General features: G+C 39.2%; 1 protein-coding gene across 4 annotated transcripts in view; it reads right to left on the bottom strand.

Annotated features, from left to right (window-relative positions):
- The window catches only part of LOC306761179 (cell adhesion molecule DSCAML1-like), a gene marked incomplete at both ends in the record, with an annotated part of 49,950 nt that extends 36,905 nt beyond the window's left edge, over positions 1-13,045 (bottom strand). For 2 of the 4 annotated variants that reach the window (XM_079247280.1, XM_079247279.1), the window contains 2 exons: positions 675-995; positions 12,799-13,045. In XM_079247280.1, coding sequence (XP_079103406.1) covers positions 675-995; positions 12,799-13,021 — 544 coding nt within the window. The remainder of the gene's footprint in view (positions 1-674; positions 996-12,798) is intronic. The other 2 variants (XM_079247277.1, XM_079247278.1) reach the window with 2 other exon arrangements.
- Positions 13,046-14,464: the final 1,419 nt, after the last annotated feature.

The raw sequence follows: 14,464 nt of genomic DNA on the forward strand, positions 1-14,464 counted from the left end.
GGGGCAGAGAGGAGAAGGAGGACACAAAGGAGAATATGTTAGCAACAGAGGCAGCTTTTGGTTTGAAAAAAAGAGAAAAGCTGATCTACAATATCTGCTGGTGTTTATTTATTATTCTTTTATTCACGGATGAACACCTGAAAACGTCAGCCTTTTTTTTATCTTGTCAATGAAAAAAAACTAAAGGTATTTTTTAAGTGGCTATGTACATCTAGGTTGTCTCTGTTATCCAGGCCTCTCCAGGCCTCTCCTGAAGTTTTCCTCCTTTTCCGAGCTGCATATGCCTAAAAATAATGTTTAAGTACAGAAAGACTTGCACAATTCATTTTATTCCACCAGCTGGTGAGGCTGAAGGGGTGATGTCGGCATAATATGCAGTGGTTCATCAGTAGCTCTGTCAAGGAGGTGTGAGCAAAGTCTGAGGCCTGATGTGGTTTGTGATGCAGATGTTCTCTGCAGACTGTGTTCTAGGTCAATCTGTGTTCAGGACGAGGGCTATTTTAGGGCAGGTGATTCTCTGTGTGGGTTGGGCCTTTTGCAGCTGCCAATCACATCTGTTCTACTTTATGCTTAAACAACTACGTCTCATTTTGTGGAAGAACTCATTGCATTTGGTCTTGCTGTGACATTTAGCCTTTTCCCAAAGTGCTCCATCTCTTTACAACTCAACTCACCAGCTTTGATGCGGATGTTGGGGCTGCGGATCTTGCCGGCCTGGTTTTCAGCAGTGCAGAAGTAGTCATTGTCATGGATGTAGCTGTTGTAGGCAGAGGGCGAGAAGGGGTACAGTTGGAGGGTGCCATTGGCGTGCACATGGCGGATGTGGGGCACGTCGTAGATGTCGTCGCCAGTGGCCAGGTACCAGCGCAGTATGGCACTGGGGGTGCCCCCTGCAGGGCAGGGCAGGGACACCCCCACTGAGCTGGAGTAGGTTACCCTCTGCAGGGATGCATTCACAAAGTACAGTCTGGTGGAGCCCACATCCTCACTGTGTACTGCAGGGAGAAAACAGACCAATCATCAATTGGCAGATCAGGCTGGAAGTTTAAGGCCACCAATGAGCACCTGTTATATACTGTAAACAAAGTACAACAAAATAGGTATGAGCGGATGGTGAATGGATTTCAACAGCTTTGATTTCAAGCAGCAGGCATCCCGGTAATGGCTAAAAGTTGAAAAGGGTGGGGATGTCCTTCAGATGTGAAGCAGAATAATCATAACAAATGTATGTCAAATGTCCAGCTGCAAACATCAGTCATGTGATGCAGAAAGCCAGGGATTTGGTCTAAAGCCTACCGTGGTTTAGGTGGATCGGAGGGGGGAGGAGCCTGTTACCTCCATATAGTGTATGCACACATACACAAAGACAAACAGAAAGAGCTGGAGGGACGGAACACGCTGATAGGTTATGTGATTGGAATTTCTATGCCAGGCGTAGAGATTTAAGTCTATTTAATCTCCTTACATATTTAACACACACACACACATGCACGCACACCCCCACAAACATGTACACACAGGCATGTTATTCATAGACATACAGATTAAACACACACACTTTCAAAAGATAGTGAAAAGAGGGGTTGCATGAAAGTTGGGGTCGTAATAAGAAAGATTAAAAAGAAATTGAAGGGGCAGATGTGGACGTTAACCACCCGTGATTCCTCTTTACAGTATGTCATCACATAGTCATCCGCCACATGTTCGCCCCTTTAAAATGACTGCAGCACACAAAAAAATCTGAAAAACATTTCTACAAAAATGCTGAAATATTTTGTTTCTGCTCTGATAAAAATAAGAAGTGTGGTAGATGCTTGATCGACACTGAAAGCTCTTCGTAAATACTTCTTTTTTTCTCCCAGATTGGCCTGTTATTGAATAAGACCAAGGACAATAATCATTTAAAAAAGTGACCAGATTAAATATCCAGCACCATGAAGGCAACATTTACCAGTTGACCACATCAAATTACTGGGTTTCGATGTTATTATGAAACAAAGCATCGGGTGGTCTGAAGGTTTCATCAGATCTTTACAAGAGCTTTTTTTTTTTAATGTAACACTAACTAGTTTCACGTTTGTTTCTAGTATGGTATATCAACAGGCTCACATGTTTGTACTCAATTTATAGATTTTTTTTAGATGTATTATGTAACAGAACTGATGAAAATCTATCCTGTTCTCTGCAGGAAAAAAATGATGAGAAGGAAACAAGATGAATTCAAGATCTACAACTCAAATAGATTGGAAAAGATGCTATTCTGTCCCTTCCATAGTTGAAATACTGAAATGTTATTGATATGATAATCTGTTGTACAGACTGAAATTTAGATTTTTGACCCTGCAAAAAATATGTTGTGCATACATACAAAATATTATACACAACATTTATGAGCACCAGTCAATGGCTTTTCAGCATCTACAGATAATATAGATATTTATTTAGTTGTTCAGCTGTTTTTTGTTGTTATTTTTGTTTCAATATTCACGCTAAAGGAAAAAGTTAAATGGCAAGAACATCCCGACTATAAACATCTTTTTCACAGGATAATAAATCAACAGAATGAACTGTATGGAGCAGTGAGGTTTTCTTTTCTATTGTTGGGTTGTAACACAAAATTCCTCATTATGTTGCTGACAGTAAAGAGATAATCCAAATCACAAAAGTCATAGAAAAAAATCTGACTTGAATGCAAAGATAAAACCCATTATATATATATATATATATATATATATATATATATATATATATATATACATTTAAAAAAATTTTTTTTTTACAACTGAAAATTGCACATAAAGCTTGGCAGAATCAACATCAACAGTGTCAGTGTGCTGGCACTAAGGTCGGTGCATCAGATCGAAGAAAAAAGCAGTTATCTTATCCATCCAGGGGGTTTGTCAATAATGCCAGCTTTCTTTTTAGAGAAGTGTCCCCTGGTCAGAGATTGATAAAGCTAGGCAACATGTTACAGATGGTATATGAAAATGTGTCTGGCAGTCCAGTGGTGGGCTGCAAAACCAGGTCAGACTCCCTCCCCTCCGCAGATTACTGATAATGGCCTCTGAGCATAAAGCCCATATTAAAGATTGCAATATCTATAATCTCCCAATGGGGGGACAGCACTAAAGTAGAGAAGTGAGGGGGTCACCCTGAGAGGTTGGGGGAGGGGGGGAGGCTGGGCAGTAGGAGAACCTCTCATACAGTAGATTATATGGCCTTGGGGCATGGGTACTGGGGGGCTGGGGAGCGCTGGGACTGATGGAGCAGGAAGTGGAATAGAAAGGGGATCAGAGCAAACTCAGTGTGTCGAAATCAGACAAATCACACATGCACTCAGCTGACACACATACATGCATACACATAATAACATTTGTATGCACACTAGAAAAAGAAACTCTCCTGTCCCAGCCTTACTGGGAGGAGAGTAGGTTGCCATAGTGGCACTGGCACTGGATTTTTGAAAAGATGTGATAACTTAATTTACTCACAGTGACCCACTGAACAATCAATGTTTAGAAACTTTAAAAGCACAGTATTTATTTTCTATCCCTCTGGGTCTCCCGGTCAAAACAACAACAACAAAATGATGTTTGATGACGCAGGAAGTAGCGTGGAATCATGGGATTTCTTGTCTTCAAAACCATTGCCCATAAAAATCTATCTGAAATGGCTCAGGCAGAAATCATGTTCACAAACGGGGTAATGTATTAAAAGTTGTATCCATGTAACATTTAAGCCCCTTTCAGGCGTACACTCCTTTCCATTAATCTGACGACAGCTTCATGTCAAAACGAGCACCCTAGTAGCTTTTAGGTAACTTCACTTTTACCATGGCAATGGCATCCAAAAGGTGAGAGAGAAGTGAAACGCAATAGATTTTATACATATTAGGAAAACATAACAAACGACCCAGGGGGCGGTGACAGTTATATACAGTGCAACGTCATAATACCATGCTAGTCTGACTGAAACGTGCAATAGATAGTCTGTCGAGAGGCGTTGGTGGGGATTATGATGTTATTGTTTTTCCAGAGTTGGCAGCAACTATGCTCACTGTCACAAGAACGGTTAAGAACCTGAAGGACTCCTTTGTTGCATTACTTGTAGCGAACTTAAACATGTAGAATGTGATATTTTCAGCTCTTTCTGCCCCAAATGATATGTTTTACACAACCAAATAACTCAGGTGATGCAAATACATTTCTCTGCCTCATTTGTTGTGACCTCATCCCAACTTCATGTTCAAACTCAAGTACTACATCCCATCCAACATGGTGTCAGTTACTGTGCTGGATGTCTGAATCAAGCTGCAAGGAACACGTTTTTATCAATGTCCATGTATAACATTTCTTTTTTATGGTAGTAAAGTAGCGAGGTTGAGTTAACTGTGGATTCAGCTACTGTAATTGTTAGTTTTGTGGTTAATTCAGTCACGATACGAATATGAAAATGAATTTATGAGAGTGTCATCATGCATTGTTGTGATGTTATAATTTCAGTATAACATTAGTGTTCAAGTTGGCAAAACCTATGTGCTGCATATTGTGATGAAGAAGTAATATAAGATCATTTCAAAAAATTTGTTTCTGAAAGGATGGACATGTTGCACAACAGCATGAGATGAATAAAAAGAATTAATCAGAGAAAATGCAAACTATGATGCCACCTTCATGGAATTAAAATGAAATGCTCTATTTCATTTCAGCCACTTATTTCTTTACCTGAATATTTAGAATAAGAATAAGTACACAAATCACAAGTCAAATAACTTTAGTCTATTCATCTACATAAACTTTTTGAGATAAAATGATCGCGATGTTGATTAAAGTCCAAAGTGAATAATTTTTTATTTGCATTCTACAAAAACCTAAAAGATTTAACCGAAATTTGTCTCAAGTGAAATTCTAAAGAATATCATTAGATTTAAGAGTCAAAATCCACTGGAGATATAATATCACATACACTTTATTTCTGATCTTTTCCAGACGTTGTCCTGAGGTGTTACACATGAGCAGGCACCGCAGCAAGACTTGTGTAAAACAATAAAGTAAAACTTTGTGAGAATCCCACAAAAAATTCTTGCGAAGGAAAAAACACAAGATAACTTTTGATAAGAATTTCTACCTTCCTCTATTCCGCTAATAATATATTCTTGCAAAAAAAAAAAAAAAAAAAAAGGAAGCCTTGTCTGCAATTCTTAACATGCAAAGACAATGAATTTCAGCTCTCATTTTTATATCGCTTTACGCATTCTCCAATTCTCTACCTGCATTCAATGGTAGTTTAAAAAAAGCGTGTTGGGAAAACAGAAACCACGCACATGCAGCTGGGTGTGCTACTCTCCACAGCTAAACTGGTACAGTGCAGTTCATGCTGGACAAGCAGAGTTTCCACTCCATTTAAAACTAGCAGATCAAACATTTCTACCACCTGTGCTGGTTAGTGTGGTGGCTTGTATGAAAACAAAGCAACGACTGCAGAGTAAACCTAACGACACATAAAAGCCATGCACTAAAAAAAAAAACCAGTCTTAAATGTCTTTGGCACTCACAAGTCAGGTTTGCAGTTATATTCAGTCCATACAAAATTGTTTAACATGTTTACAATGTGCTGCCTATGAAACTGACGTACTAGTTATAAGTGGTCATAAATGCCCAGATAACTACATTTACTGAATAGCTCTGGCAACAAAACAATGATAGTTCAGATTAAAGTTAGTCATAATAAAATATGGTCCATCTGATGACCACTACACTTTTGGCATTTTAACTCAATCAGTGAAGTTTGACATGCTTTTATTCATTCAAGGTCATAAAGGGAAAAAAACAGTGTAGTTTTATATTCATTAAAATCACAGATATGTTGCAGAAACATCTTATCATTAAGCAAACTTATAACTGACTGCAAGAGGGCAAGCGTAAATCAGGTTCAACAGCTAGCATTTTTACACCTTTTTGAAATAATGCTTAAAATCAGTCACATTGAGAGATTTGAATGAGAAGCCATCAATTGTTAGAAATCAATTCCTATAAAATGAGCTAATAGGGAGTCAGAAAACCCCAAAGCAGTCATTAATATCTACAATAACAGAAGGCATTCCCTTCAAACTAACCAACTACAACACTTACCTGTGTAGCTGACAACAAGCTAGTTAATTACTCTACTGTTGTTAGATAAATGCATCTTCCCTTTGGACCAGAATTTGAAAAAAAACATTGATTCAATATTAAACTGACTTTGATTTAAAATGAAGATGAATTGGATAAACTTTTATCAGTCAGTTTTTTACGTGGAGCTGCATTAGAGAGAATAATGTGCAGAGTAAACAAAAAGAGCGTTGCAAGGTGCTCTAAAGTGTAACGTTTAAGTCAAAAAGTTCATGCTGTTAAAATTGTACTGCTTTTTATACACGATAACACAAAAGTTGTTGCGTCCAATTGTTTTACACTGAGCAGATGATCTGCAAGTGAAAATAAAGGGTGACAAAGAAAACTACTGATTTTGTGCTGAGCTATGCTAACAGGAAACTGAGGATCACCGTGAACACTAGAAGAAAGCATTCAAAGCAGAATTTACAATTCATTCTTTTTAGCATCTGAAGCCAACTTTTACGTACTTGGCATTGCTTCAATTTTTTTCTTTTTGACTGTGTTTAATGCAGATTTCTGTGGTTTGACAAACTCAGAACATGTGTAACACTGTTTTATCCAGACTTGAACAGAGACCGCTAACAATATTAATGGTTACATGGTTTTCAGCTCACTGTGGTAACTAACTAAAAAAACAAAGATGTATTTAACTGCATGGCTTACGGTGCATATTCATTTTAATTAATATTAGGGTAGAACATTAATCTGCTGTAAATTTGTTTCTGCAAGAATATTAAAATTTTTAGCAGTCACAGCAACAATAGTAGTCACAATAGTACCAAACCAAAAGATATTTTCATCATGCAGAAACTAGAAAGAAGGACAAATAAAGTTAATTTAGAAAATGTGTTTCTTTAGAAAATTATTACTTAAATTGTACTGATATTATCAGAAGAACTACAACCTTTCAGCAAAGGGAGTAAGTGGAAAGAAAGTCATGAAACAATCTTGATTTCATTGGAAAAAAATTTCGTTTGCTGAGCTGCCATTGGTTAAAGTGCACTTTCACGGCACTTACACACTAACTTTACATCTGCAGATGTTTGTCCATCTTTTTTATGGTCCAAGGTAACAGAATATGCTCACAGTAGAATTATCCAGCATTCCCATATGTATTTCTGCCTTGTGGTGGCAAAGCAAAGCATCCACATTTCATTCACACCCAAAGAAAGATCTTGTGAAAAAACTCATAAAAAGATACCATAAATAAAAAGCTACATTTCATAATTTAGCACAAAGTTACCTTCTTAGTAGTATAGAGATAGATAGATAGATAGATAGATGGACAGATAGATGGACAGATAGATGGACAGATAGATGGACAGATAGATAGATAGATAGATAGATAGATAGATAGATAGATAGATAGATAGATAGATAGATAGATAGATAGATAGATAGATAGATAGATAGATAGATAGATAGATAGATAGATAGATAGATAGATAGATAGATAGATGGATGGATGGATGGATGGATGGATGGATGGATGGATAGATAGATAGATAGATAGATAGATTGATTAACAAAGATTATGAACTATTTATTACTATGTGATATGTCAAAATCATTGTAGTCTTATGCTTTCTGGTATCTGTTGCAGCTGGAAATTATAGGTCATAATAATACCTTATTCAGATATTATTCATAAGTATTTTGGACATTTTGTTTTTCTTCTATTCATTTAAGAATTTGTTGTTTTGTTCATATTTGTTATGGTGTATGGCTGCAGGAACATGTTGGACAAACAGAAATAAGTACGTCATCATCCTGTGCACAGTGTGTGTTGGACACATGTGTGTGTAGTGAGTTGCTATGTGTATCGTGGTCACGTCGCATGTCCTGGCTGCCTCAAAAGAATCCACAAAAAATCGACAAGATACATTCAGCACAAGGTTAATAAAGTTGCCAAAATCGAGAGTCCTGTCTACTTCAAGGGTGAAACATTTCTATTAAGGCAGAAGAAAAGTATCAGATTATGTTCAATGGGATTTTGAGCAAACTTTTTACCATAAAGTGATGCCAAATGTCTTAGAAACTGTATCAAAAATGTCTTGCTGGGCTCTATTGGGATATAGAAAGTCGAGTATCCTCATATCAAAACTGACAAAGCTGCAAGGTTTTAGCGTTGCTGCTGCGGTTCACCTGCACCCAGGAGGCTTCATCAGCCTCGTTCAGACACAGCTCAAGAGAGAAAAGCAGCCTTTGCTGCAAGGTGTTTGAGTGCTGATGGTGCTGCTGGAGCTCCAGCTTAGGCTGTCAGAGTCACAGCCACTATTTTACACACCCTGCCAGGGAGCTAAGCATGAATATGTATGTCAGAGAGGCAGAAGTCATAACCTATGCAAGGTTTCATCATGCATAATGCAACTGATCTACGCCTCTCCAGGATGTGATTTTGCACAAGCATGTACATACACACACACACACACACTTAAGGTTCACAACTGTGTTGTGTTGAGGGGGTAAACAAACTCCATAACTCCCCGCTGCACATTCACAAATTCTCACAATTCAACATGTCCCCTGTACCCAACCACAGATATCCAACACTGCATCTGCATGGTGCCTCCGTCTGCTCCCACCCGTCTATCTTTTCATTTCCTTTTAACGACGGAATAATTTTCATCGCAATTCATCTTTAATTTTTATGAAATGTCGGTGGTAAAGGTCAAGAGCAGGAATCTGCTTGGCAGCCTGGCAGAATGATATGCACATCAGCCATGTAATCTGTCAAAAACATCTCCCCTCAGCTCTTACTATTTTGGAAACACCTTCATTTCTAACGTGACTGTAGTTTTACTTTCACTCTATTCTTGCCATCCCTCCATCACTCACCCTTCAGGTGTTTCTGGGACAGGAAGTTGTGTTTAGATATGATGGGGTGGAAAAGGGGGGTGCGCAGAGATTGCATTAATGTATGGAAACATAAGCAGCAGAGAGGGGTGCTGGAAGGAGACGCACTCTTAGAAGGGGTGTGAATTGAGTATTGGTGAGAAGTGGTGGGTTGGGGGGGGGGGGGGGGGGGGGGTAAAGATAGGTGTAATCTTATAGATAATCCTCAGGGGTCTGGCATAAGTAGGTGGTTGAAGGGTGGAGAAGTAGGGGGGAAGGTTGTTGAGGTTATATCTAATCAAGTGAGGGGTATTGTTGTCCCCACCCACTGTCTATCTGTACAACCTGTCCCCAACAATCTGCTCCCCAACATCGCCACCCACCACCAACCCCCATGGACTGTGCTGTGTCAGTAAAAAAAAAAAAAGAAAAAAAAAAAAGAAAGAAAAAAAAAAGTGTGCTACTTCAGCAGTCCCCTGGGACCTGCCCCCCCTCACATCAAAGAAGCAGTTTCTCTCTTAATGTGAATATCAAATCTGTGGATCACAAGTCCCAGCACAGTCTGCATAAACTGCCCCTCCCCCAACCTTTAATTCTGCCTAGTGATGAGGGAAAGAGAGGGAGGGGAGTTACTGTGAGAGAAAGCAATGGAGGGAGGGAGAGAGAGAGAGAGAGAGAGAGATGGAGATAGAGGGAGATCCAACAAAAACAACTACTTGCTTCAGAGATTTGACAGATTTTGCTGAACACTCCCTCCTTCTGAAAATGTGCAGCTCCAGCATCCAATAAAATTCGGAGGAGGTCCGGCTCAATTTAGCATCACCGTGTTGTTACACAGAGTTTGTGCAGGAGAAGTTTGGCACATTTACTTTTGATGTTATTAGTTGATGCTGCCTGTTTGCCTTTTCCCACCGTCCTTTGTTGATTGGTTTTTTGTACCTCAATGCATTTGGAATTTTAATGGATTTATGGGCAAATAGAAAAGCAGGGATGCCTGCAAATGAGCTTTGATTTGCTAGTGGCCAGCTGTGGAGTGCAATGAGCCCCCCTATTTGGTCATGCCAGTCACACTTTATCCACAGTTTGCCACTAAACTGACTAAGAGAATATAATCCGTGATAATTTATGAATAATCAGTCATATTTTCTACCTTGAAATTGCCATGGTATGAGAAATAAAGATGGAGGGTCTGTCTAAATCACTTTTTTTTTATCTTCACTTAAAAATGGTCTTTTTGGTATAGTTTTTATTTAAAATTTTGATTTATTCAGAAAATATTGTTTTTGTTTTAAAGATTGAGACTCATGAGGCCTTTCCTCTGGAAAAGCCAAATGGGGAAGGGGGGGGGGGGGGGGGGGGGGGTACAAAAGCTCTCAATTTCTCCTGTAACCCTGCTTCTAGATGGATGTTAGATACAAAATTAAATAGTACCAGGTTTGAGCTGGTAAAAAAAAGGAGGCCTAAGCCCCACCTGAGACATGATTGACACTCCTGCATGCAGCTCTGTCATTGAGGGCTGCATACTGCTCAGATTGCAGCTTTAATTGTGCAGCCTTGCAAAGGAAGCAGAGGGAATTGGAGGAGGGTGAAAGGATTGCATATTCGTGAGTCTCTGTGTGTGAGACTGCACAAATGTGTGACTGTATGTATGGTGGTAGTGGTGGTGGTGGTGGTGTGGGTGGGGGGTGGGGGCAATGATGGAAACAAGAAAAGGGATCACCTCACAGCTTTTTCACACAACTTATTAAACACTTGAAATTAAAATTTAAGCTACATCATTGCCTATTTGAAAACCAAATATAGATTTAAAACATGTCTAATTGAATCCTTTTTATTTATTGTTAAATTCAAATAAAATAAACTGAACTTTATTTAATCTATTAATAATGTAACCACATTTACAACCTAGATTGAGTGAATTTTATTTCAAATTTGACTGCAAGAACAACTTATTTAAAGGTTCCCACTGAGAAATTCCATTAAAACTAGGTCAAAATAATAAATTGACCTATAAATAAAAACATACATTGACTGTTTTACGTAGAGATTTTAAAGAAAAATGGCCTACATTAAGAGAAAGACTTTTCATTAAAATAATCATTCCATAAAAAATTTAAATAGAACAACTTCCATTTTCATGACCTCAGAAACATCATTAGAAAGTGTCCAACATGTCGCAACAAAACACAGGGGCGTCCCAGTCGCCTGCCCTCCTCCACGCGCCCGCGCTGGCACACGCGCGAACACGACCGCGGGGTCCAGGTGCGCTATTAGTGAGGAACATGACCGGGCAAGTCTCTAATCTGCACCCCACGCCCCTGGAGTTTCTCATTTGGTGAAATAAATTTGCGCATATTAATATGATTCCATGGAACCCGGCGAGGCTCTGAAAGCTCATCCTTCAAGCTGAATAAACGCAATAAATCAGCAGCAGGCGTAAGCAAGTGATTTAGAAAAAAAAACACACACACAAACAAGCAGCACATATGTGACTATCTGCTAATTGACATTTGCACGTATGAAATACATTAATTATTCAATTAAGTATGATAACATGCGAGACTTCATTGCCTGATTTGGATGCTTAAAAAAAACCCACATTCGTACTTATAGTCCAAATATGTCAGACCTTCTGAAAACTAAATAAATCCATTTGGACATTTCAATAGGCCTTTGCTAATAAAATTAAAATCACGCAAGCAAACAGGCTGAACAAAGGCCTGTAAATACTCTAGTGTTGAATTTCTGTTATTTTCGACGCAGATTTGTTGGGGATTAATATGATGCTCTGGAATAGCAGAAGCTCAACTTTGCAATAGGGTCAGAGATTTGGTGCATACCGATCAAGAAAAACTAAATTACTGAATTAATCTAAACAAATGGGGCCATTTCTTATACATTTGCAGACCGAATTCAAAAGGAAATTTCCAAAAGACCAAATGAATTAAATAAGGAGGAGAAATTTGAATACTCAAATTATGGCCTTTATGTGGGTGTAGACCTATTAAACTAATAAGGCCGTTGTAGGAGAAAAGGGCCTTTTATTTACCATCCAATTTAAAATGGCATCAATTTGTAATCATGCAAAAAAAGAATTACACATTAAATATAATACCCTACACCCCCCCCCCCCCCCCAAAAAAAAGAAAATAGGAAAAAGACAGAACATCTTGACAGAAACGAGCGCTTTTTTTTTCATCACACAGCCCATCAAAACAGCTGCAATTAGCAAAGCTTACATAATGAAGCATAAATATATAAAAATCACAAGCATTAACCCCAAAACTTTAACACAGTGTGACATTTGAAGGGGATTTGCTCCAAAACTGTATATCAGTTTTTTATATATATCTATATAATTGCAGGCCGTTACATGTTTTCATTTCTGCCTTACTCTCCCTCTGTTTGCACCTCATTTTCCCCATTCAGCCATTTTACATATTCATAACTGGAGTTGGTAATGCGAAAACAATCCGTGCTATCAGCACCATCTGAGGTGTCTGAGTCCGCTGCGTAAAACCATAAACCATCCCAATCGATCAAACACTTTACATCTTTTCTTGCACAATTCTTCTACTTTACTCAGCCGCAGCATGTTAATACATTTTGATTTAAAGAATCATTTTCAAGGATTTGCTCGTCCCTGGATTTTTGATCAGACATCAAAGCGCAAGGCACACATCATTCAAGGCCTCCTGATTTATTAATAACAGTTTTCACTGTCACTTTTCATTCAACTTCAAAAAACACAAGTCTGGCTTTCAGTTCAGCGTACAGGTGTAAAATATTCTGAGCATTTTTTTTTTCTTACCTTCTTGGAGAGAGTACAGCAGGAGTAAAGTTACAAGCCACATGCCATAAATAGCAGGTATATTTTTCAGGAATATTTGGCAATCCTGGTAAGTGTGAGACGCGTTTTTTTGGCCAGGCGGGTCTCCGTGCTGGACTGGCGACTGTGCTCCCCGGAGGTCTTTCCAGCCCTGCTGCCCCGCTAAGCATGGAGGGGAAACGAGAGGCGCCTCAGCCCCGCCCATGTCCCCTCCTCTCTTCCCAAGACTACCGTGCACACAAATCCATTTCTCCCCCAAATGAAACCCCGCCAAACGATTGATGAGAGTAAATCCGAGGGTCAGTTTCAACCGAGCCGCATCTTTTGGTCCAAATGTGTCCAAAGTCTCCTGGTGTGTGAAGCGGAGGCGCTGCGCAGACTGTTGGCACCTTGGAGAGCGCACCCACCTGTGCGCACCGATGACCGCGTTTCTTTGCGCAATATAGATGGACAAAAGTGGTTCAGACAGAGCTGGAGACTGTTACGTGTTAATAGATATATTTCCCTGAGTTTGGGCTTTTATTGGAGGCCCGAGGAGCAGCAGAGCAGAGAAGAGTAGAACAGTTTTTCTTTGTCTTTCGGAGTCACTAGATGTGCATAGACATTTGTGCACAGAAATGCACTGCAGAAAGAGAGGAGGAGATAGTAGCAGGGTGTGGGTCATGACAAGTCCACAAAGCAGGTACAGTATGACAATGTAGGTGAATCGAGTCTGTGATCGGAGGTTTGAAGCCTCAAAGGCAGAGAGCAACTTTCTAGAGTGCCATGTTTCTTCTTTCCCTCCGATCTCTGCTGCGCCCGATGTGAGCAGCTCCACTGCATGAAGATAAAGAATGGAGGGAGGCAAGTTGCAGGACACTCCCAGGTCATAGAATATTTAAAGTCACTGTGGATCTCTGTGGTGAATCTGAAAAGTGATCCTCTGCTGCAACAGTTGCACAGAACCAGCTGCCTGGCGGAAAAGAGGACAAGCATTCAACTAAATCCAGGAAAAATGTATGAAAATGTAAAGAAAATTATGCCTGATTAATACAATATATATAGCTGTAGATACTATATAGAACTTTAGAAGTGTAATAATTGGTACAATTACGTGACCATGGTTAACAATTAATTATCATATATTCTCATTTTCCTATTTTTATTCATTAAATTAGTCATTACTCAAATATGATGCCATATGTGGTCACATCCAAGAACACAGGTGTACAGACTAGATAATAACCTGTATGTTTCTGTAGGTGACAAAACCACAAGTAAATGTACACAAGTCAGAGTACAGTCATTGAACTTCTCTCTCCATCTGCAGCTTTGTCTGCGATCTGCACGGAACCCAGCATCTGATTCCAAATGCAGTTTTGCTGACATCTGCTGGTCAAAGCTGGAACAACAAGTGGGGTCACTTGTGCACAATTAGTGATTTATTGAGTAGAGCATTATGTGAGGAAAGTGTTGGTATGGAGTACAGCTGGACTGTAATTAATACACATTATGTGAAGAAGGGCTCGGCTAAATACAGAGAATGAACAGTCCATCGTGAGGTCAAGACATGAAGAAGCTGCAAGAACCTTGAATGTATATGAAATGCAATTAAAAAGAGTGTCCCTAGGCAGGAAGCATAAACTCCAATGCTGCAGAGTTTATAGTC

This window comes from Telmatherina bonti, assembly GCF_933228915.1.
Source record: "Telmatherina bonti genome assembly, chromosome: 10".
Taxonomy (NCBI): domain Eukaryota; kingdom Metazoa; phylum Chordata; class Actinopteri; order Atheriniformes; family Telmatherinidae; genus Telmatherina; species Telmatherina bonti.